The 25,598-nt window shown below is 40.1% G+C and overlaps 1 protein-coding gene across 20 annotated transcripts in view; it reads left to right on the forward strand.

Annotated features, from left to right (window-relative positions):
• Positions 1-25,598, forward strand: part of Eif4g3 (eukaryotic translation initiation factor 4 gamma 3) — a 224,921-nt gene that overhangs the window by 124,072 nt on the left and 75,251 nt on the right. For all 20 annotated transcript variants that reach the window (XM_090335635.1, XM_090335639.1, XM_090335656.1 and 17 more), the window contains 2 exons: positions 15,704-15,792; positions 24,149-24,404. In XM_090335635.1, coding sequence (XP_090191761.1) covers positions 15,704-15,792; positions 24,149-24,404 — 345 coding nt within the window. The remainder of the gene's footprint in view (positions 1-15,703; positions 15,793-24,148; positions 24,405-25,598) is intronic.

The raw sequence follows: 25,598 nt of genomic DNA on the forward strand, positions 1-25,598 counted from the left end.
TTTATGCTGGATTCTGCATGTTAAATAGCTTTTGTCATATAGTTCCATGAATAGACTTGGATTATCTGTTTGCTGTTTAATAGCTAAATTTTCCCCCCTAGGCTTAGTAATGAACCTTTATTACAAAGAGGTGTTGTATTTACCTGCTTTCGGTTTAAAAGAAAGCCCTCCAAGTAAGCCAGCTCCTACCAAGAGCTTCCCTTTCTCTGACTTCTGTCTTCTTTTGCACACAGAAGCCAAAAGAGCTACTTCCAATCCCTGGAAAAGAGAGTTTTCCCCGTTGATGCAGAAAAGTCTCAAGTACTCTATCACTTTGAGCCATAGCTCCTTTTCTGGTTTTCTGGTGGTTAATTGGAGATAAGAGTCTTCTGGATTTTATTACCCAGACTGACTTCTAACAATGGTCCTCAGATTCTCAAGAATCCTGAGTAGCTAGGATTATATTTGTGAGCCACTAGCACCCGGCTTCCTATTTTTATATTAGTTTTATGATTTTTCAATACTAAAGAGTGATTTCTTAGAAAAATACCACCTCAGGGCCAGGAGTTTGGCCTAGTCGTAGAGTGTTGCCTAGCATGCACGAAGGCCCGGGTTCGCTTCGTCGGTACCACATACATAGAAAAAGCTGGAACTGAGGCTCAAGTAGTAAAACTCTAGCCTTGAGAAAGTCCAAGGACAATGCTCAGACCCTGAGCTCAAGCCCAGGACTGGGGGGGAAAAAAAAACACCACTGGTGGACAATTCAAGTAAAGACTGACACAAATACATTCTTGGATTTATTACTATCTTATTACTATAATTATTACTATCTTCTTTTTTAGTTAGAATCATTAAACATAATGTATATTGCAGTTAAGTTTACCCCTTATTAGCATTCTTTGTGAATTTTGGCACATACAATCCTGTGATCACAGTTTCAAACCCTCCTTATTTTTGTTATTTTAATATTCTTCATGGATAACTTCCTGTACTCCAAAGATAGCTGGCTACACCTGGTATATATGCTTGTGGTGTCTAGGTTGTTGGTTGGTGTTTATGCCAGTCCTGGGGCTTGCACTCTGGGTCGATGTGCTATCTCTGAACTTTTGTCCTCAAGATTGTCACTCTACTTGGGCCACAGCTCCACTACAAGATTTTTGCTGATTAACTGGAGAAAAGAATCTCAGAAACTTCCCTGCCCTGGCCTTGCACCAGGATCCTCAGATCTGAGCCTTCTAAGTAGCTATGATTTCAGGTATGAGCAACTGGCACTCAGGTTTTTAGTTTTTTTTTAATTTAAAAAAAAAAAATCTCTATCCTTGTTTTTCCTCTAGACTTCATTCCTTTGGTTTTGTTTTACATACATACACTATAAACCAAGACAGGCATCAGTGCTTATACATGTAGTCCTAGCTACTTGAAAGGCTGAGAAGAGGAAAATCAAGGTTCATTCAAGTCTACCCAGGGCAGAAAAGTTTCTCAAGACCCCTTCTCAACCCATACACATTTCTCATCGTACATATTAACACAAGATAAGATTTGGTTCCACACAAGCCAAGCAGCAAATCTGGCAATACCCTATATCAATAGAGGGATGCTAGGCCACATGTCTGTCATCCCAGTAACAAAAGCCTGAAATAGGTTTTTGTGTTCTAGGTGCCTAGCCAGATAGAAAATAAGAAATCTGTCTCAAAAATAACCATTAAAGGGAGCTAGGACTGTAGTCTAGTGGTAGAGTGCTTGCCTAGTATGCATGAAGCCCTGGGTTCAGTTCCTCCATACCACATACACGGAAAAAGCCTGAAGTGTTAGTGTGGCTTAAGTGGTAGAGCACTAGCCTTGAGCAAAATATATCCAAGGAGCAGTGCCCAGGCCCTGAGTTCAAGCCCCAGGTCACTTCCCCCCTTCCTTTCCTCCCTCCCCCCCAAAAAAGCCATTAAAAAGTATAGCTCAAGGGCCCAGTGGTAGAGTGCTTGCCTAGCATGCATGAAGATTCAGGTTTGATTCCTTGGAACCACATACATAGCAAAAAGCTGGAAGTGGTGTTGTGGCTCAAAAACAAAAAAAGTAGAGATCAAGTTGTGGTTCAGCAGTAAGAGCCACTTAGCAAGCATAAGACCTTTCAGTCCCTCTTTACTTTATTCTGGTTCCTGAGTTAATTTGTTGATTTTGTTTGCTCTTTCCTTGCTTCCTTCTACCACTATCTATACCAACAGTTCTGCATGGATGACTGATTCTCCTGGCTCCAGTTCATTTTGAACCCAACTCTCTCTAGGCCAAACTCCCAGTCCCTCTCCACCCTTTTTCTTTTTCTTTTTTTTTTTTTTTTTTGCCAGTCCTGGGCTTGAGCTCAGGGCTTTAGCACTGTCCTTGGACTTTCTCAAGGCTAGAGCTCTACCACTTACCACTTGAGCCTCAGCACCACTTCCAGCTTTTTTCTATGTATGTGGTTACTGAGGAATCGAACCTGGTCTTCTTGCATGCTAGGCAGGCACTCTACCACTAGGCCAAACTCCCAGCCCCTTGAACCCAACTCTTTTAAATACTAGTGGGTATGTCTATCATGGATGAGAACATGAGCTTGAATGAATGAATGAATAAATAAATGAATAAGTGAATTGAATGTTTATAAAATCCTGTTTTTGTCAAACAAACCTCTGCTTAAAGCTCTTCAGGATATTGGTTAAGAATAGAATATGCTTTGCTCTAAATGAATCCTTAAGCTGCTTAAGGTTTACTACAGTGTCTTGTTACTTTACTGTTATTTCATCATCTCTTAAATGTCATCTACAGAAATGCACCAGTATTCCAGAAGCCTCGAGATTATTTAAAAGACCTTCTACTAAATTAACACTGCCAATCTCTTGAGTTTATATCCTTAGTATTGTGCTATTTTTTAGTCTGGTCTTTTTTTCTTTTTGGTGCCAGTCCTGGGCTTGAACTCAGGACCTGAGCACTGTCCTTGGACTTTCTCAAGGCTAGAGCTCTACCACGTGAACCTCAGAACCACTTCTGCCTTTTTTCTATGTATGTGGTACTGAGGAATCGAACCCGGTCTTCATGCATGCTAGGCAAGCACTTTAACCACTAGGCCAAACTCCCGGCTCCTAGTCTGTTTCTTTTGAGTAATACTCATACATCTACTCTCCAGTCAGTATTAAGGGCCCCAGATGTTGCCTTTGAGTAAATTTATCTGCTTAAGAGAAGCTCAAGAAGTTGATACCCTCTGGAAAAAATCTTAATCTCTGTGAGAGATGGTAGAAGATTCCATACAACAGTACTTATGCAGGGATAACTTTGATGTAAAATGTTAGTGACAAATTTAAGTCATTAAATGTTCATAAGAAGCATCTTTGTGGGAGGTGGTACAAGATTCCATAGAACAGTGCTTATGCATGGTTGAACTTTGATGTAAGATTTTAGTGACAAAGTTGTGTCCTTTAATGTTCGTAGGAGCATCTTAAGATGATCTCTGCCACGATTGGGAAGGGAGTCAATCTTCTACTTCAAATAGCTAGTTAGATTTCAGCCTTAAAAAGAAATAAAGTTCTGGCGCATACTCCAAAGTCAAATGAACTTTGAACTGTTAGGTGGAAATATGATGAAGTACCACTTTTTACATGATTTCAATTTAATGAAATGTCTGATATAAGCAAGACCATACAAAGTAGTCACCGTAGGTTGGGAGAGGAGGGTGGGTGTTGAACACAAGTTCTAATTGGTAAGTGATAAATAATTAAATGGTTAAAAAAAAAAAAAAGTGGGGCCAGGAGTTTGGCCTAGTGGTAGAGTGCTTGCCTAGTACCACATACATAGAAAAAAGCCAGAAGTGGTGCTGTGGCTCAAGTGGTAGAGCCCTAGCCTTGAGAAAATCCAGGGAGAGCTCATGCCCAGGACTGGGGAAAAAAAAAAAAAGTATATAGGTCATGTATTATCTCACCAGATGTCTATAAGAATCTATTAGAAGTACTATAGCTTAGCAATTCAGAAAGCCTGTTCAACCCACCTTCACATTATTAAAAACCACCAGAATCAATAGTAGTCGTGATACAGGAACATTGGTATACAGCCAAAAATCATATCCTGTTTTTATTCTATAGTATTTCCCTAGATAAGTGTATCTTACCTGAGTTGAAGAGGGAGTTCTCCTGTAATGAATATACCACCTATAGCAGCCATTCTAAATGCATTGTCTGATGTCACAAGTAGCACCTAGCCAGGTCAACAAGGTTGGTCCTTTGTGGTCAAACACATAAGAGATTTGTACTATGAAAGTAATGATTTCCCATTCATTTGAAATATGTTTCAATCATACTCTCTAAGTCAGATCCTACCCTGTACTCTTTGGAGCCTTTCTTATCTTCCCAGCTATCCATCTATTCCTTCATCCTCTCTGTTAGTCCACTTCATTTCTAATCCTTTGATAGACTCTTGTTGTACCTCACTTTCTTTTGGGAGTATTTTCATTATACTTTCCCCAGAAAAGTTGCCAAGAAAATAAAAACAGAAGCTGGGCGCCTGTGGCTCACGCCTGTAAATAGCTACTCAGGAGTCTGAGATCTGAGGATCATAGTTCAAAGCCAGCCTGGGCACAAAAAGTCTGTGAGGCTATTATTCAATTAACTGCCAGAAAACCAGAAGTGGTACTGTGGCTCAAGTGATAGAGCGCTAGCCTGGAGCTGAAGAGCTCAGGGACAACAACCAGGCCCATAGTTCAAGCCTCACAACCCCCAAGAAAAGAAAGTAGGGAGGGAGGGAAAGGGGGAGAGACAGAGAGAGAGAGAGAGAGAGAGGGAGAGGGAGAGGGAGGGAGGGAGGGAGAGAATGAATATGAATGAGAATAGATACATGGATGTATCTGTTCAAGTTAGGTTAGCATTCCTCTATCATCTTGCCCTAATGTCATTCTTGTTTGTGTGGCAGTACGAGCATCTGAACTGCCGTCTTGCAGAAGCATGCCAAGGCCTTTTTGTACTCATGATTTTGAAATAGGACATCACATTTTGCTTATACTGGTGCAAACACAAGTCTACCTGTTTAATGTGTTGTGACTGGGATGACAATTATACAACACCAGGCCCCATTTCTTTTCTTTTTTATCTTTGACAATATTGGTCCTTGAACTCAGGGCCTGAGCTGGGCATTCTCAAGACTGGAGCTCTACCACTTGAGCCAGAGCACCACTTCCAGCTTTTTTCTATATACGTGATACCGTGGTACCGAGGAATTAAACCCGGGTCTCTTCATGCATTCTAGGTAAGCACTCTACCACTAGGCCAGACTTGCAGGCCGTGTTTTTATATTAGAGATATATGTAATATTCATTCTCATAAATTAACTATTAGAGAAAACGAGCAGTAACAGGAGTTCAAAGTCATATATCATCCTGAATAGCTAATAAGGGACAGCAAAAAGCACAAAATGTGCCATTCTCAGGTTTCCTTTTTTCTAGAATTCTCATTCTAAGCTTGAACTCAGGGCCTGGGCACTGTCCCTGAGCTCTTTGACTCAAGGCCAGAGCTCTATCACTTTGAGTAATAGCTCCATTTCCAGTTTACTCAATTGGAAATATAAGTCTCTTGGGAACTTTGCTGCTGCCCAGCCTGGCTTTGAACTAAAATCTTCCCATAGGCAAGGCAGATCATAGCTAGGGTTATAGGCATGAGCCACCAGTGCCTGGCTTTCATTCTAGCATTCTTTTGTGTAAATTGAGACATTCTATACTTAATGCAAAAAAATTAAAATAGAAATCGTTATGTGGTAGCATTCAGAACTTATTCAGAAACTCAGTATTATACAAAACTTGAGTTTCATAACTGTCATAATTTTAATCTTTTGTGTGTGTGTGTGTGTGCACGCTACTATCTACAGTATCTTACATTCAGGGTCTGGACATTGTCCCTTAGCTTTTTTGCTCAAGTCCAATGCTCTGCCACTTGAGACATGGCTGTACTTGCTGACTTTCCGTGGTTACGTGGAGAGAAGAGAGTCACAGATTTTCCTTTCCAGGCTGGCTTCAAACTGCCAGGATAACATGCATGAGCCATTGAAGCCAGGCTCAAATAGGAAGAAAGTCTTAATGACTTACAGAAATGTATATTGAGGGACTTATGAGTTGAATTTGTATTAGACAGTATCAGATTCTACACTGAATAAGGCCATTGTGGTAAAATTATCATCCTTTGCAACTCAGAGAGGTTCTAAACAGAGAGAAACGCCATGGCTTTGGAGAAGAAATAGTGTAATCAAGAAAATGAAGAGTGAAGAGTTCCCTCAGAAGGATATGGTCTTAGTGTTGTTACATAACAGAGAATGGGGGGAAAAAAACAGAAGCAATTTGTTTGACAAATACACCAGACCTGTTGAAGCAAAAGCAGATGCACATTTTCTTCATTTCTCCATCCCCTTCTTCAGCAGAACCAATGACGTGGTAAAGCTGGAAAATTTAGGCTGAATACTTACCCAGAGTATTATTTACTCACTCGCCACTACCATAAAGTGGACTGTAATGACAAAAACTTGGATTTAGCAACATTTTTCTAACTTACACATATATGACTGCAGAATTAACAACTCATATGCTACCTTAATTTGAAGGCTGGTGTCCAGTCTGTGTTGTGATGTGTGCCATGAGAATTCTGTGTCATTGTCCAAGACTGAGGAATCATTAGGAGGCCAACAGAATGTTTCTTTGATTGAGGTCAGGTTTTAAAAGAATGGCTTACAGTGAGCTGGTACTCTTTTCTTTGACTTTGTAACAACAACATATTTACCTTAGCTTCTCTATCTTTGCATTACCTTCATGATACAAAGTCTTCATTTTTTATTTCTTTTTTTGCTCATCCTGGGGCTTGCATTTAGTGCCTAGCCTTTGTCCCTGAGCTTCTCTGTGCTCCGGGCTAGCTAGCACTCTACCACTTGAGCCACAGCACCACTTACAGCCTTTTCTATTTATGTGGTACTGAGGAATCAAACCCAGGGAATCATGTATACCAAGCAAGCACTCTACCAGTAAGCCCTCTACCATTCCCAGCTCTACCAACTTTTTATATTAGCTTTCCTTGGCCTTTGTATTTTAACTTACACAAATGTGTGTAAGGTAGCATTGCTCTCCTCTACTTTAAAAATCAGAATCAGGGGCCGGGATTTGGCCTAGTGATAGAATGCTTGCCTAGCATGCACGAAGACCTGTGTTTGATTTCTTGGTACCACATACATAGAGAAGCCAGAAGTGGTGCTGTGGCAGAGCACCAGCCTTGATGAAAGCCCAAGGACAGTGCTCAGTCCCTGAGTTCAGTCCCCAGGACTGGCAGAAAAAAAAAAAAAACTAAAACATTCAGTAATTCATATCAACTAATACGGCATTCATATTAAACACTCAAAATTTTGCTCAGGCAGGTGCTGGTGGTTCACACCAAGTATTAGCTACTCGGGAAGCTGACATATGAGGGCCATGGTTTTCCAAGCAGGAAAATTTTTTCAATAGACTACCAAGCAGCTGAAAGTAGAGCTGTGGCTTAAGTGATAGAAGCCTAAGTCTTAAGCAAAAGAAGTTCAGGAACATTAGCCAGACTGGCACATACATAAAAGATTTATGCACAAGTTTTGGTTTGTGTGTGTTTGTGTGTGTGATTATATGTTGTGCGTGTGCTGGTACTAGGGTTTGGAGTCAGGACCTAGCTCTACTGTGTTTTAGTTTGAGCCACATCCCCACTCCCAGGTTTTTTGTTTTATTTTTTGCCAGTCCTGGGCTTGAGCTCAGGGCCTGAGCACTGTCCTTGGACTTTCTCAAGGCTAGAGCTCTACCACTTGAGCCTCAGCCCACTTTCAGCTTTTTTCTATGTATGTGGTTACTGAGGAATCAAACCCGGGTCTTTGTGCATGCTAGGCAAGCACTCTACCACTAGGCCAAACTCCCAGCCCGACTCACTCCCAGGTTTTTACTGGTTAATTGCAGATAAAATCTCCTGGACTTTTCCACCCAAGCTGGATCTGAATCCCAATCCATAGGTCTCATACACTGAGTAGTTAGGATTATTGGTGTGTGCTATCAGCAACCAGTTATACATGTAAAAATTTTATAAACACATATTACATATGTGTTTTGAGGATTGGAAAACCAGACCTTTTTTTTTTTTTTTTTTTTTTGCCAGTCCTGGGCTTGGGCTCAGGGCCTGAGCATTGTCCCTGGAGTTTTTTCAAAGCTAGAGCTCTACCACTTGAACCATAGCACCACTTCTGGCTTTTTGCTACGTATGTGGTACTGAGGAATCGAACCGGGGTCTTCGTGCATGCTAGGCAAGCACTCTATCACTAGGCCAAACTCCCGGCCCCAGACTTTTTTTTTTTTTTTAAGATACAAATGGTGTTGGGAAATTAATTTTTTCTCAGTGATTCATGGATTCAGTATACAGAAACTGATGTCACTGCCTGTAGGGTTCCTCTCCTCTCCCTCCCCCTGCCCCCAACTTTGGTCAGTGGTGGGGCCTGGGCACGCTTCTTGAGCCATTGTTAAAAATACCCTCTTAATTACATAGGGCTTACTCAATCAATACAGGCTAACAATCTATTAAGATGTTTAATTTGACCACATTGGATATCATTATGTAAGGTTACCTCTTCATAGGATCAAGGCATTAAGACTTGAACATTTTAGTGATCTGCTTTTTCTGCTTAGTTTTTTTTTTCCCCGTGGGGATGTGCCAGTTCTGGGCCTTGAACTCAAGGGTTTGGACACTGTCCCTGAGGTTTTGGGCTCAAGGCTAGTGCTCTATCACTTCAGCTATAACATCACTTCTGGGTTTTTAGAGATAAGAGTCTTGCAAATTTTTCCCTCCCAGGCTTGTTTTGAACAATGATCTTCAGATTGTAGCTTCTTGAGTAGGTAGGATTATAGGTGTGAGCTGCTGACACCTTGCTAAAACAGTGTTTAAATAGTTTAAACCACTAACTGCCTATTTTGAAAAAAAAAATGTTCTTATGTTGTTGACTTGAGCTTCTCCTTAAAGAAATTAGTAGTAGATTTAAAGTCAAAAGGAATTAAAGAAAGGAAATAATAGCTATAGGACAGTAAAATTTAAAAACAATAGAATGGGAAAGTTGTAAGAAAAAAGCTGTTACTGAAAGCATCACTGTAATTAAAGGTGGTTCTGATAGTTTTTGAGGTAGGGGCTGGGAGTTTGGCCTAGTGGTAGAGTACTTGCCTAGCATGCATGAATACCAGTGTTCAATTCCTTGGTACTACATATACATTAAAAAAAAAAAAAAAACCACCACAGAGTGGGGCAAGGGGCACAGTGGCTCATGCCTGTAATCCTAGGAACTCAGGAGGCTGAGATGTGAGGATCAAGGTTCAAAGCCAGCCTGGGCACAAAAGGACCTGAGACTCTTCAATTAACCTCTAGAAAACGGGGAGTGGGGCTTGATTCTAGAGTAGTTCTATAGCCTTGAGCCCAAGAGCAAAAGGACAATGCCCAGGCCTAGGGGTAGGGCAGAGCCTTGAGCTGAAGAGGTCAGGGACTGTGCCCAGGCTGAGTTCAAGCCCCATGACCCACCAAAAAAACAAAATAGAAGTGGTTCTGTGGCTCAAGTGGTAGAGCTCTAGCCTTGAGAAAGCCCAAGGACAGCGCTCAGGCCCTGAGTTCAAGCCCCAGGACTGCAAAAAAAAAAAAAAAAAAAAAAAAAAGCAGTGTGCAGTGGCTTGTGCCTATAATCCTGTCTACTCAGAAGGCTGAGATCTGAGGATCAAGGTTCAAAGCCAGTCTGGGCACTAAAGAACTTGAGACTCTTATCTCCAATTAACCAGTAGAAAACGGAAAGTGGGGCTGTGACTCAAGGAGTAGGCTAGTAGCCTTGACTGAAGAACTCAGGGACAGTGCCCAGGCCCAGACCCACCAAAAAAAAAAAAAAAAGGGGGGGGAGGGAGAGAGGCAGGCAAAAAATTAAATTCTTTTAAATGTGCGTTTTTGACAGAATTTAAGGATAGACTTTTTGTTTTATTATACTGTTCTGTTTCCAGTACTAGGGCATGGGGAAGACCAGCTCACACTCTCCTTAGGAAACTGTCAGAGCCAAAGCCTGCTTTTTTCTATGTATGTCGTACGAGGAATTGAACCTGGATCTTCCTGTGTTCTAGGCAAGCACTCTACCAACTAGACCAAACTCGTGGCCCATAATTTTTTTTTTTTCCTTGCCAGTCCTGGGCTTGAGCTCAGAGCCTGAGTACTGTTCTTGCGTTTTCTCAAGGCTAGAGCTTACCACTTGAGCTTCAGCACCATTTCTGGCTTTTTTCAATGTATGTGCTACCGAGGAATCGAACCTGGGTCTTCCTGCTTTCTAGGCAAGCACTCTATCACTAGGCCAAACTCCCGGTCCCCAAAGCCTGTTCTTAATCTGTAATGAAAAATGTTATTATCAAGTTCACATATGTCTCAAACAGCAGTCTCCAACAAATACATTATCATAGTTTTTTGCCAATTTATCTTCATTAAAAACTTTCTCACCTGTTCCTTCTGTTTCACCAGTTTTGTAGAGAAATCGAGGCATCTTCTATATTCCCATGAGAATTTCTGAAAGAAATAAAGATGGGTGGGGGTGGATATAGAATGAAATTTATAGTCACTAGGTTGAAGAACAGAGATCCTGAATAGATATAGTAAGAAACATTTAGTGCTAACATGAAGAATCAGAAATCTAAGAGAGGAAGAGGTAAAGAAAAATGTGAAAAAATGTCAAGAATGAATAAGAAAGGTTTGAAACCAGATATAAGGGGGTTGGAACTTTTTAAAGGTTCCATTGTTGGAACATTCTATTCTTTATGTACAGTCTACTTGTCCCCTCCCTCTCATTGTGATGTATATATTCTTAATATTCAGTCTCAGTTCATATCACCTCAGTACAGGAGGGATCTGGAGTTTTGACACATTAATCACAAGTCCTCAGCCTAGGAAGTAATTCTTGTATTCCAAAATAATGGAGAGCTAGAACAGTCTTAATACCTGGCGTTTATATAATCACATGCTCTTGGCCTTTTCTGCTCAATTTAAACTTTTTTTTTTTTTTGCAGTAGGGGTCAGGGGCTGGGTGGGTTGGGGAACTGCTCCTGGGGCTTAAACTTAGGGCCTAGACTCTGTCCCTTAGCTCTTTTACACTAGGTTAGTGCTACAACACCACTTCTGGTTTTCTGGTGGTTAATTGGAGATCAGAGCTTTGTGGACTTTGTGGTCCAGTCTGGCTTTGAACCATGACTCTCCGATCATAGCCTCCTGAGTAGCTAAGATTACAGGTATGAGCCACTAGTGCATCTCTGCCTTCTCATTCTTATCAGAACATAGAAAAGCGAACACAAAGGAGAAAATACTATTTTATTGTTGAATAAACATTTACAAACTTGTAGTAAAAGCCACAGGTAACTAATGACATTACAGACTAAAGGAAATCTTTACAGAGCCACACAGATAATCATCCATTATATAATTTGTTCTTTTTCCTTTTTCCTTTAGTATTTTAGGTAATTTGGATTTTTGAAACATGATGTCACTCTGTAGCTCCAGTTGGTTTTGAACACCAGAGTCTCTTGCTTCAGCTTCTTAGCTTCCTGAGTTCCTCTGTGCACCTGCACTCCCACCCATGTATATTCTTTTTTTTTTTTTTTTCCTAGTGCTGGGCCCTGAACTCAGGGCCTTGAACTCAGGGCCTAAGCCCTGTCCTTGAGCCACAGCGCCAGTTCTGGCTTTTCTATGTATGTGGTACTGAGGACCACATACATACTGAAGACCTAACCTGGGTCTTCGGGCATGCTAGAAAAGCACTCTAACACTAGGCCAAACTCCTGGCCCCCAGCCATGTATATTCATAATAGAACCATCTTGTTTCCTTTAATATCTTTGTCAGATTAGTTTACCCTAAATTCTGCTCAGTTTTGATGACTATTAATTGCTTTTTTTTAAACGAAGGTTAGTTTCTTACACTGTTGTAACAAGCCATGGTAAAAGGGAAATAAAGCTGCATGGTCCTTAATGCTTAAATATCAGTGTTGACTTGTAGGCTCTTAAAAGTTTCTGAGTTACCAGTGTTGATAAAAGCATCTTTGACTTAAAAAAAAATATTTACATACATGTCAGAGGAGCATAGGAGTTACTATAGTATTTGTGAAAGCAAATTGACTAGATCATAATCCACTATAAATTGTAAATATTGGGGATGGGGATGGAGATATAGCTCAATGTAGGACGCTTGTCTAGCCTGTCACAGTTCCTTGTGCCTACTAAAGAATAGTTCCTACAGTGTGCTAGGCACTACTAAGTTGTTTCTTATTATTAGATATGATTTTTTTTTTTTTTTTTTTTTGCCAGCCCTAGTGCTTGAACTCAGGGACTGGGCACTGTCCTTGGGCTTTCTCAAGGCAAGTGCTCTACTCTACTACTTGAGCCGCAGCACCACTTCTGGCTTTCCTATGTATGTGATACTAAGGAATCAGACCCAGGTCTTTGTGCATGCTAAGCAAGCACTCTACCACTAGGCCAAACTCCCAGCGCTAGATACGATTTTTAACCAGTTTTAACTTCATCTTAATGTGGGTTTTGATAGGTAGCCAAATTTTTTATCTACTACTGTTTACTAAGATCAGATGTTAAATCCATGTAACTTTTTGCTCTTTTATGATCCTTCAGTAGCTGTTATGTCTTTTTAAATTTTAATTGTACCTTTTTTTTTTAGTGGGCCATGGAGCTTGAACTTTGGGTCTGGGCCCTCTTCCTGAGCTCTTCAGCTCGAGGCTACCACTCTACCCCTTGAGCTACAGCCCTACTTCCCATTTTCTAGTGATTAATTGGAGATAAAAGTCTCACACACTTCCTACTTGCTGGCTTGAACCTTGATCCTCAGATCTTAGCCTCCTGAGTAGCTAGGATTACAGGTGCAAGCCACCGTGCCCTACTTAATTGTACCTTTTATAACTTTTAGAAAGGAAATAATCCCAAGTGTTCATGTTAATATTAGAGTTAAAACCGGGTTTTGTTTGTTTGTTTGTTTGGTGGGTCTTGGGGTTTGAACTCTGGGCCTTGGTGCTGTCTCTTAGCTCTTCAGCTCAAGGATACCATCCTACCCCTTGAACCACAGCCCCACTTTCCATTTTCTAGTGGTTAATTGGGTTCTTTAGTACCCAGGCTTGCTTTGAACTGTGATCCTTAGATCTGAGCCTTTTAAGTAGCTAGGATTATAGGCATGAGCCACTATGCCTGGCTCTAAAATAGGATCCCCCCTCCCGCCATGTGACTCTCTGTGCTGCAACAGTTATTCATTGGATTTGTATATGTGTATGTGTGGGTGTGGGGTGGTCTTAGGGCTTGAACTCAGGACCTGGGCTCTGTCCTGATCTTTTTGCTCAAGGCTAGTGCTTTGCCACTTGAGTCTCAGCTTACTTGGAGATAAATGTCTCACAGACTTTGCTGCCCAATTTGGCTTTGAATGATCCTCAGATCTCAGCCTCCTGAGTAGATTGGGTTACAGCCATGAATTACTGAAACCCAGCTTGGATTTATCTTTTAAATGTGTGTCTTTTCTGTAGGCTCAATGATTTTCCTCATTTGTAATAATTAGTACACATGTAGGACTCTCCTAACAGAGGATTACAATAGCTCAAAACCTAGTTATATAAGGTCATATAGGATGAGACTTAAATGAAAGGATCTCAGGGATATGGAAACAAGAGCTTTATATTGTGTGATTGTTATTCTTAATGTACTATGTTATTTCTCTTCTATTTTTTTTTGCCCTTTGGTTAATCTCATATTGTTACTGTATCTGACTTTATTACCTGGTATATTGTATATATGTTTATTTGAAATAGGAAAGGGGAGTGGGGAAAACAAGATGAATTGGAAGGGGGTTGGGGAGGGAAATGGGGACAAAAACATAAGAAGGGGTATCAATGCGTGAGAAGTAACACCCCTACTACCTGCTGAATGTAACTGTAACCCCTCTATACATTACCTCGACTGAAAAAAAAATCTTTTGTTTACGATTACAAAAAGAAATATTAAATCATTTACTGAGGGAATGTTTTGCCAACCATAGCAGTAATGTCTACCATCCTTCTACTTACTAGGCAACACCTCTAACTTCTGTCAGTTAGACTTGACTATGATGTTCAATCTTCTCAGTCTTACTGGACTGAGAAATGCCTAGGAAGTTAGTAAAGCACACTTGTTGGTACGGTGAGCCATAAATGTGAAAAGCTAAGTGAAATCACATATGACCCAGAGCTTAAGCTCTGATACTGGCAAAGAAAGAAAAAGGAATAGAGTAATGGGAGAGGAAGGAGAAAAGGAAATTAAAGTTCTCATGGGAGAAGTCTTTTTTCAACTTCTTAAGTTCTGGTTTTTAGGAATCTGCCACACAAAGACTATTAATTGTACATGAATTTTAATGAAAGATAAGATGGACATTCTTGGAAATTCTAGTGGGATCTGTTTGGGTTGCCAGTGCAGAATGGTTTTTCTAGCAAATGTGAGACCCTGGGTTACATTTCCAGTACTATTATTACTAATAGTCTTTCACAGATATGCTAATGTTTGTTTAGTTAACAAAACTGAGTGCAGTTGATTATAAAGGGAAGAACAAATCTGTGACTGCCTCTTAAGTTTAATTCTAGCTCAGTCAGTTTTAGTCCTATAAATCATGGAGTTTTTTTTCTCTCTTCCCCTCCCTATTTTCTTCTCTCTCTACCTCTCCCTCCTTCCATACTTCTCCTATACCCCCAGCATTGTTTATGGTTAACCCAAATTTTACTGCATCTCCTAATCAGTAATAGTACAACAGTAGCTTGTACATTACAATGTCATTTGGCATTAGATCTCTATACTCTGTACTGTTTTCATACTTGGATTCAGTGGTTTACCTTGGATCTGCAATTATTTAGAGTAATTCATATTTTTCCAACTTTTCCACTGCTTTGTAAAAGCTTAGACTTAATGACATTTCTCTTAGAAGAAATGTGTGCTTCCTAGCCAAGGAAACGAGTTGAGGTGCAATCTTGTTATGTAGAAATTCTTTTTGTTTGTTTGTTGGTTTGTTTGGTGGATCATAGGGCTTGGGCTGGGCCTGGGCTAGGCCTTGAGCTCTTCAGCTCAAAGCTACTGCCCTCCACTTGAGCCAAGCCCCACTTCTCATTTTCTAGAGATTAATTGGAGATAAAGAGTCTCAGGTACTTTTGTGCCCACGCTGGCTTTGAACCTTGATCCTCAGATCTCAGCCTCCTGAGTAGCTAAGATTACAGACATAAGCCACTAGTGCCTGGCTTTACATTCTTTTCTAAGAATTCTATTTTTCATTTTTGAAATACACATTGTGAACTTGATAATCCCAGGTGTTAATCTCAGGCACTTGTGAGACAGAGATTAGGCAGATTGTGGTTGAGGGCCAACCTGGTCAGAACATTATTAGTTCGTCCCAACTCATTCAGATTAGAGATGCCCAGTCCCACCAGAATCATATGCTAGATATGACTTGTAATCATGTAGGAGGAACCAGAACCCTTGAATTTGTGCCTAAGACGTTTATCATTTAATTGTCTGGGCTATATCTGAATACTTGTTTATTTGATGGTCCAACTCTCTCCTATATGGAGATTATTTTCTCTTTTCTTCTGTTGAATGTAATAATAATAATAATTCTCATCTTGATTATAATGTGGTAACCAATAGGTCTCCATCTTATATTTCAGTGCAAACAGTTATTAATGCACCAAAGATGTGGAAGAAACCAAAAGACCATAACCGAACTACTGAAGAGGTGTTGGAGGCAGAATTGGAGGTAAGTAGCAGTAAATAACTATAGCTCACTGTCTGATCATTGTCTTTTCATATGACATATTTTTATCTCTTTCTTGAGCTATTATTTAAAGAGAGTTTCTCTAGCAAAACTTGACATACCTACTTTTGAAGCTATTTTCCTCTTTACTGTAAAGTTTTTCAAAGATTTCCTTTGCTTACTTTCATTGAATTCAAAACTCCATTTTCTAAACGGTAACCTTTGGGCCTAGACACCATGCCTCAGACCTGTAACACCAACTACTTAAGAAGTAAAGAACAGGAAGATTACAGTTTGAGGCTAGTCCCAACAAAAGCTAATAAGTCCTCTATGTTTGTGTGGGTTAGGCATGCTAACTACCATATCCTCTTATTCCTTGTCCTACTTACCTGGTACAAGTGTAAGTAGGATTGTAATCCAAGGGAGCAGGGCTGGGAGGATCCATCTGAAAAATAACTAAATCTAAACGGGCTAGGATGTGGTATATGGTGAAATGCTTAATCACAAGGCCCAGAGTTCAAACCCCAATGACACTCAGATAAATAAATAATTTTTAAACGACTCATTTCACATAATAATACTTCTTAAGTGGCTGAGTTAATAGCTCAGGGACAGAGTACTTAGTATATAAGGTGTGTAGCTTTGGATTCAATCCCTAATACCTGCTTGATCAGAAGGCCAAATTTTTATTAACTCTCCCCCTTTTCCTAATTCAAAATTTATTTGTCTTAACATAATTAGAATGACTAATCTGGCAAACAAACCATCTTTAAAAAAATTATTCATTTGTCAAGGGAGGATGGTAGCCTTGAGCTGAAGAGCTCAGGGACAGTACCCAGTCTGAGTTCAAGCCCTACAACCAACACCACCCCCCCAAAAAAAAGTTACTTACTTGCAGTGTTAGTAAAGTATACCAATAAAATAGAGGGAGATGTAGAAGCTACTATCTATCTTCCCTGTATTCAAGTAACATAACTACTTCATGTCCAGCTTTAAATAAACCTTACTAGATTTTGCTAAAGGTTAAAAATAACCAACTTCAAAGAAAAGATGCAAAAGCCGGCCGATGGCTCATCCCTGTAATCCTAGCTACTCAGGAGGCTGAGATCTGAGGTTCAAGGTTCAAAGCCAGCCTGGCCCCAAAGGACCTGAGACTATCTCCAATTAACCTCTAGAAAACGGAAAGTGGGACTTTGATCAAGGGTAGAGTAACAGCCTTGAGCTGAAGATCTCAGGGACAGTGCCCAGCCTGAGTTCAAGCCCATGACCCACAAAAGAAAAAAAGGAGAGAAAAAAGACAAAGGAAAAGATGTGAAGAAGCTGGACACAGTGGCTCATGGAGTCTGAGATCTGAGGGTCATGGTTCCTAAGCCAGCTCAGGCACTAAAGTCCATGACACTCTTATCTCCAATTAACCACTAGAAAATGGGAACTGGTACTGAGACTCAAGAGGTAGGGCGGTATCCTTCAGTTGAAGAGCTCAGGGACAGTGCCCAGGCTCAGAGTTCAAGCCCTATGACCCACCGAAAAAGAAAAGACGTGAGGATAAGGAATTTGGTCCTAAAAGTTGCCGTAAACATTTCATAATTTGGGTTTGCCATATCCGTAGGGTCACCTACAGAAGTTTATCGCTAAAATAATGTAAAACAATCATGTAGCTATTTTTCTCTAAGCTATTTTGTTATTTTGTTGATCCTATGTTTTGTGGTAGAACCTTTGCCTGGCTTTAAACTTGGGATCTTTCTGCCTTGGTCACCATGCTAGGATTACAGGTGTACACCAGCATGTCTTGATTTTTAAGCCATTATGTTTTGGTTTGGTGTTTTGGGTTTTGCTTTTTTGTCCTTGTTGATTTGAGGCAGGGTCTTATATAGACCAGGGTGGCTTGGATGGCAACCTCTTACCTCAGCCTCCTGAATAGTTCTTTGATTATAGGAAGGACCACCATGCCTGGCCTTAAGCTGTTTTTATAATCTACTGAAATAATTTTTACCAAAGGTAAAAATGATCATATTTAAGTGATTACATTTAAGATACATAAATTAAGGCAACTTTAAGTGAATTTACATCCTTAGGTTTTTTTTCATAATGCTGCAGCTAACAGTACCCCTTTGCTGCTTCCCTTATGCCGCCATTACCTTTATATGATGCTCCATTGATGTCACAGTTAATTCCATAGCAACCACAAAAAAGGTGCATAGCTGTGATTTCATTGTGGGTATCAGGGTAAGACCTGGCGCTGTTAGTAGAGGTACAAGTAGTTGCTGTACTCTTCTTTCAGCTTAACAAGAAAATGCTGCTCCTACAGAGAATAAAATACTTTCTAGAGACATGGGAATCACATATATTTCTGGTATGCCTATAAGCTTCCTAAGCTAATTTTTCTTTAGATTCAGAGATTTTTTTCCCTAACATTATTCCTTATTCCTTTTATCGAAGGCTACACTTCATAAGCTATTAACTTATTAAATTGGTAGAGTACGGCTTTCATACCTTCAAATGTTTATCCTTTCCTTTTGCTTAGTTTGATATCAAAGTAGTTTGATAGGGTTTCCTAAAACAGCAAACTTTTCCCATGAAGTTTGTGGTGATAGATTTTTTAAGATCTATAGTAACTCTTCGGTTCTGCTGCATTATCCCCAAAGCAGTCCATAGGCAACGCATATATGAGTGAATTCCTGGTTATAGTCTTGTAAACCTTTGCTGGTAGATAACTGAAATTTGAATTTGTATTATGAAAACTTTATAATAACAATCTTTTTATTTTGTTTTTTGTTGATTGTCAGGTTTGAGTTCGGGTCCTGGGTGCTGTCCTTGTCCTTGAGCTTTATTCACTCAAGGCTAACATTCTACCACTTTGAGCCACAGCAGCACTTATAATAACCCATCTTAATCTTACATGCTTTACACAAAGTCATAAGTCAAAAGTGGCCCATTAATCTTAGTTTACTATAATTGTTTTAGTTTATTATTTTCTAAACATGCCTTTCCTAATCTTTTGGCTACTTTTATTTTCTAATCTTCTATTTTAAAAATAAAATAAAATTTGTATACACACTTCCTTCAGAAAATCTAGTCTTGTACAGTTCCTGATATCGTATTTTAAAATAGCTTATTAAATATTACTCTTGCCTCTTTGCCAATGATGAGGTACTCCCTTAAGTTTTTCAGCCTTTAAAAGTAATATGCAGGTGGGTGCCAGTGTAGCCTTGAAAAGTAACACAAAAATTTTTCAGTTAATATCACTGTTTAAAGCATTCTAATTTTATTTGAAAATTTTAAAGATATTTCATCAATAATTACATCTATAGTTGTCAGAATGATTTTCTTACAATTTAAAAACTTACATGTTAAGGACTAGTGGTGTGGAAACCCAGTCCAATGCCTGTGTGAGCGTGAGCTCTTGAGTTCTAACCCCAGGACTGCAAAGAAAATCTTTGCTTTCCAACTAACAAGGATTATAGGCATTGGCTATCATAAGTGGCACTTTCCTTTTATTTTTTTAGTATCAGTTATGGGTCTTGAACTGGGGGGTTGGGTACTAGATGCTGTCACTGAGTGTATGTACATGTGCGTGCACTTGAGTCCTTGAAGTTAGGGCTTGGCACTATCCCTGAGCTTCTTTGCTCAAAGCCAGCATTCTACCACTTTAGTAACAACTCCACTTCTGGCTGCTTTTTTTTTCCCCCAGTCTTGGAGCTTGAATTAAGGGCATGGGCACTTTTGCTCAAGGCTTAGCACTCTACTACTTGAGCCATAGCATCACTTCTGCATTTTTCTGTTTATTTGGTATTGAAGAATCTAACCCAGGGCTTCATGCATGCTAGGCAAGCACTCTACCACTAAGCCACATTCCTAGTTTTTTGTTTATTTTTCCAGCTGCCTTTAAAACCTCAGTCCTCAAATCTCAGCCTCCCAAGGATCTAGGATTATAGGCATAAACTGCTGACACTTGGCCTGACAGTTGTATTTTGTTTTTGAGGTTGAATTTTACTGTTTTATTTTGCCTAAGGTGACTGAACTTTTTTTTTTTCCCTTCTTCCAGTCCTGGGCTTGAGCTCAAGGAGCTCTACCACTTGATCCTCAGCACCACTTTCGGGTTTTTTCTATGTATGTGGTACCTAGGAATTGAACCCGGGTCTTCATGCATGCTAGGCAAGCACTCGACCACTAGGCCAAACTCGGGGCCCCATGACTGAATTTTTTTAGTGCAGTTTTTTTGTCTCACAGGTAGGCACCAATGTACCCATCAAATGTTTATTTGGTTCTATTGATACTAGATTTTGAACTTAAGGCTTTACACTTGGCCCTTACCTCTGAGACACACTGCTTATTTTGAGTGTGTGTGTGTATGTGTGTGTGTGTGTGTGTGTGTGTGAGAGAAAGAGAGAGAGAGAGAGAGAGAGAGAGAGAGAGAGAGAGAGAGAGAGAGAGAAAGAGAGAGAGAACGCGTGCACACGAGCGTGCGGGGGGGGGGGGGGGATTAGAGACTTTAAGGATAAGGTCCAAAGTAATTCCTGGATACAGGTAGTGCCCAGCATCTCTTTGCTTAGATAAACTTTTCTGTGGGCCTTAGCCTGGAATCACAAATATTTCCTGTTTGTTTTTGTTGTTGTTTGTTTTATTTTTGCCATTTCAGGGGCTTGAACACAGGGCCTGAGCACTGTCTTTGAGCATCTTTGTACTTGAGACTAGAGCTCTACCACTTGAGCCGCAGCACTACTTCCATCTTTTTTCTATGTATGTGGTACTGAGGAATCCAACCCAGATCTTCATGCATGCTAAGCAAGCACTCTCCCACTAGGCTTTTAAACTCCTGGATCCTTGTTGGGTGCTTGTGGCTCATGCCTATAATCCTAGCTACTCAGGAGGCTGACATTTAAGGATTAAAATTCAAGCCTGCCAGTGACATTGTGGCTCAAGAAATAGGGCACTAGCCTTAAGAACAAAGATGCTCAAGACAGTGCTCAGGCCCTGAGTTGAAGCCCTAGGACCAGCAAAAGAAAAGAAAAGGAGGAAGAGGAGGAGGTCATTTCCATTTTTTATTCTACTGTCTCTGCCTCCCAGGTAATTGAGATTATAGATATGAGTCACTGAGCTTCCACTGATTAGACTGTGATGTTCTTGATTATTCATGATTCACTGTCAGTAAATGTCTTTCTCAGTGTTTAAAGGATACTTTCTTCTCAGCATTTCAGAACAAAAAAATCATTTCCAAATACTTCATTAGATTAGGTATGTATTTTGTTTTGTTTGAGACAGTTATTGAATGACAGGGCCATTCCTCCTGCTTGAGCCTGCTGATTGATGTTCAGAATACTTTCCCTTCTATGGGCAGAGACTTGTTTGCATGTGTATGTGTGTGTATTTGCAGGTACTTTTACTTTCCTTATGGAACCAAGACTTCAAAAGCATCTGTTTTTTCTGGGCACTGCTGGTGGCTCTCACATGTAATCCTAGTTACTTGAGAATCTGAGGTTGTTGAAGTGGCCTAATGACGCCAACACAGGCAAAATAAGTCTGTGAAACACCTGCTCAACTAAAAACCTGAACTTGGAATGCATATGCTAATCTATCTGCCATGAAGCTTAACATAGGTGGCTTGTACCCAGCGAGGAAGTAAGACATATCTGAAAAAGAACTATCAAAAAAAAAGTCAGGGCTGGAGGCATGATTAATGCTAAAAGCACCTGTTTAGAAAGCTCAGATCTTGAGGTTGAACTCCAGTACCATCAAAAATAGAAGTCAGTTTCTGCTGATAGAATTTTATTTATTTGTTTGTTTGTTTGTTTGTTTTGTGGGGGGGGTCATGGGGCTTGAACTTGGCCTGGACCCTGTCCTTGAGCTTTTCAGCTCAGTGCTACTACTCGACCTTGAGCCAAGCCTCATTTATAAGGGTGTCAAATTCTTTTGTGCCCGGGCTGGCTTTGAACCTTGATCATCAGATTTCAGCCTCCTACGCAGGTAGGTAGGATTACATGCCTGGCTTAGAAAATTTTTATTTGTGAGCCAGGAACATGGCCTAGTGATAGCATGCTTGCCTACCATGCACAAAGCTTGGGTTTGTTTCCCCAGAACCACATACACAGAAAAAGCCGGAAGTGGCACTGTGGCTCAAGTGGCAGAGTGCTATAGCCTTGAGCAAAAAGTATTCAAGGACAGTGCCCAGGCCCTGAGTTCAAGTTCTAGGACTGACAGAAAAAGAGAAAATTTTTATTTGTATCTTTTCTCTGTGATCTGACTTGTATATTATTTCCGCTTTTTTTTTTTTTTTTTTTTTTTTTTTTTTTTGCCAGTCCTGGGCTTGAGTTCAGGGCCTGAACACTGTCCTTGGGCTTTCTCAAGGCTAGAGCTCTGCCACTTAAGCCTCAGCACCACTTCCATGTTTTTTCTATGTATATGGTACCAAGGAATTGGACCCAGGTCTTTGTGCATGCTAGGCAGGCACTCTACCACTAGGCCAAACTCCCGGCCCTGTCACTCATTTCTTAAAGCATAATTTCATAGTTCAGGTAAAATATTTCTTGGCACTCAATGCTGTGCAAAACCAATCCTAATTTTTTTTACTTCTTCTAGTGTAATTGGAATTTTTCCACTGTATTGTCCTCTGCTTCATGAAAAAGAGACTTAAATTTCATGGTAAATTTTGCTGGACAGAATTGTGATCTCACATAAGGACCTTTTCTGATACCTAACACTGAGATACATAGAAATAATCTGAGGGGTAAATTCAATTCTTCCTTTCTTTAAAAAATATATTTGAGGGGATGGGACTTTGGCCTAGTGATAGAGTGCTTGCCTAGCATGCACAAAGACCCAGGTTGGGTTCCTCAATACCACGTACATAGAAAGAATCCAGAAGTGGTACTGTGGCTCAAGTGGTAGAGTGCCAGCCTTGAGATAGCCCAAGGACAGTATTCAGGCCCTGAGTTCAAGGCCCAGGACTGTCCCCCCCCCCCAAAAAATATTTATAGATAGATTGATTGATTGATTGATTTGAGGCCGGGCCCGGTGACTCACACCTGTAATCCTAGCTACTCAGGTGTCTGAGATCTGAGGGTCACTTTTCAAAGCCAGCCTGGGCATTACAAAGTTACAAAGCCATGAGACTCTTATCTACAATTAATCTCTAGAAAATAGGAAGTAGAGCTGTGGCTCAAGGGTAGGGTGTTCGCCTTGAGCTGAAGAGCTCAGGGACAGCGCCCAGACCCAAAGTTCAAGTCCCATGACTGTCTCCCCAAAAAATATATAGATATAGATATGTTTGAGGGTCTTGGAATGTGGCCTAGTGGTAGAGTGCTTGCCTAACATGCATGAAGCCTAGGTGGGATTCCTCAGTACTACATAAACAGCAAACACCAGAAGTGGTGCTGTGGCTCAAGTGGCACACAGAAAGAAAATATTTGAGCTTGACACTGGTGATTCATGCCTGTAATCCTAGCTACTCAGGAAGCTGTGATATGAGGATTGCAGTTCAAAACCAGCCCGGGCAGGAAAGTGAGAGACTTAACTACTGAAAAATCTGGAAGCAGAGCTTATGGCTCAAATGATAGAGCACTAGTCTTAAGCACAAAAGCTCAGTTACATTGCCTGGGCCCTGCATTCAAGTCCCAGGACCTAAGACCAAAAAAAAAGAAAAGAAATAAAATAAATATATTGAGTACTGGGCACCAACAGCTTAGGTCTATAATCCTGCCTAAGGAGACTGAGATGTGAGGATAATTCAAAGCCATCCTGGATAGGAAAGTTTGTAAGACTCTTATCTCCAGTTAACCAATAAAAAGCTGGAAATAGAGGTGCCAACCCTGAGTAAAAATGCTCAGGGACAGCACCCAAGCTCTGAGTTCAAGCCTGTTCTGTGTGTATGTACTGTCTTTAAGTAATGTGCCTGCTTTGTAACATGAAAAGTGTTTGTCTTTCTAGAACTTAGACCTTTTGTTCCCCCAAGGTCTTCGTTTCTTTCCAAAGTACAGCTTCAAAATATACTCTCTAGTATTTCCTTTTATATGTGCTGAGCTTTAGTGGCAAGAGAAGGGAGTGCTTGTTTTAGATTTCTTACTAGAATTCCTTAATATCGATTAAGTTCCAAGAATTAACAGTTCTTTCCATTCTAACCTTTGGTATATTTTAGATTCATTTGTCACATGTTTAGTCATTTCAGTACCTATTTGAATTGTATGCCTTATCCCATGTTATGAAATGAGTGAAGTGTTTTCATCATTCTAATACCATATGCTGAGCACAGATATTCTTACCTTGAGTGGCACATTTTCTTGTGTTTTTGAGGGCATGAGTATAGGTCTTTATATGTATTTACCCTTAATAAAAGAAATAACATCTGTGTTCACTTATACTTTAGCCTAAAGCAGAAGAGGAGCTTTCAGTTGACAGAGCACTTGACTCAGAACAAGATAAAATGAGTCAAGGGTTTCATCTTGAGAGAGACTCCTCTGACCTAAAAAGAGTGAAAGCTATGGAAGAAAATGGAGAAGAACCTGAGCCAGTACGTAATGGTGCTGAGAATATTTCTGAGGGTGAAGGAATAGATGCTAATCCAGGCTCTGTCAATAGTAATCCAGGCTCTGCCGATGGGGTCACATTCCCATTTAAAGCAGGTAAGTTTATCCCTGTCTTCCTCAGTACCTCTTCCCATCTCTGTTCCCTCTGCTATAATTCTAAAGAAATAGTGCCTTCTAATAGAGGTGTAGGGTATAGAAGGAAGAGGTTCATCACAGGATAATAATTCAGAGATAAAGATATCCTGACATTCCAGTACTTTTCCTAGCAGTGAAAGAAGAGCTGCTTAAGAGAGGCCAACAGTGCTAAGGTATTAGAAATGAACAAAGAAATTCATTTGTTCATTTGAATTCAAAGAGTATAGATATGACCGTGTGCCCTGAAATACTCATTTCAAGTTGAGCTCGGTTCAGTGACAGGAATTATCAGAGAATTTTTTTTTTTATAAATTAGCCAGTCAGTATGACTGCATGAATTATTGGAATCTTGAAATATGACTGAAAGTGGTATAGCACTAGCCTTGAGCAAAAAGACCTCAGGGACAGTGCCTTGGTGCTGAGTTCAAGCCCCACAACCAACAAAAGAAAAAGAAAAAAGAGAGGTATAAAGTATTTTGAAATCATTTTTGCACATGTAACCTCATACAAGAGCACCAAGTACTTGTAGCCACTACCAATCCTTTTTCAGAAAATTAAGATTATAGTGCAATTCAAAATTTTTTTTTACTTATTTGTTTGTTTGTTTGCTGCTCCTGAGGCTTGAACACGGGACCTAGGCACTGTACCTGAGCTTCTTTTGCTCAAATGAGTGCTCTACCACTTGAGCCACAGTGCTACTTTCAGCTTTTTTTAGTAGTGTATTGGAAATCAGGGTCCCACAAAGTTTCTTGTCCAGACTGTCTTCGAACTGTGATCCTCAGATCTCAGCCTCCTGATTAACTAGGATTATAGGCTTGAGTACCCAGCATGGTTGTTGTATACTATGTGAGGTTATATCTTTACTCCTTTTTTTTTCCTTCTCCTAGTGTTTATTCCCTTGTTGTATCTGACATTGGTACCTCGTGCACTGTATATACATTTATTTGTGAATTTGAATCAGGGAAGGGAATGGGGAAAACAAGATGATGGGATAAATAAGGATTTTTGAAACTAAAATTCTCACAGATCATTAGTAGCTCTATCTTTCACAAGAGGAACTGCTAGTATATGATCCGGTGTGCTACCATGACATGATCTGGTGCTTCATTTGATAGTTTTTCAGTTTGAATACTCATGTCTTAACCTTTATTTTAT

Source organism: Megascapheus bottae, chromosome 6 (genome assembly GCF_031878675.1).
Source record: "Megascapheus bottae isolate mThoBot1 chromosome 6, mThoBot2.hap1, whole genome shotgun sequence".
Lineage (NCBI taxonomy): Eukaryota > Metazoa > Chordata > Mammalia > Rodentia > Geomyidae > Megascapheus > Megascapheus bottae.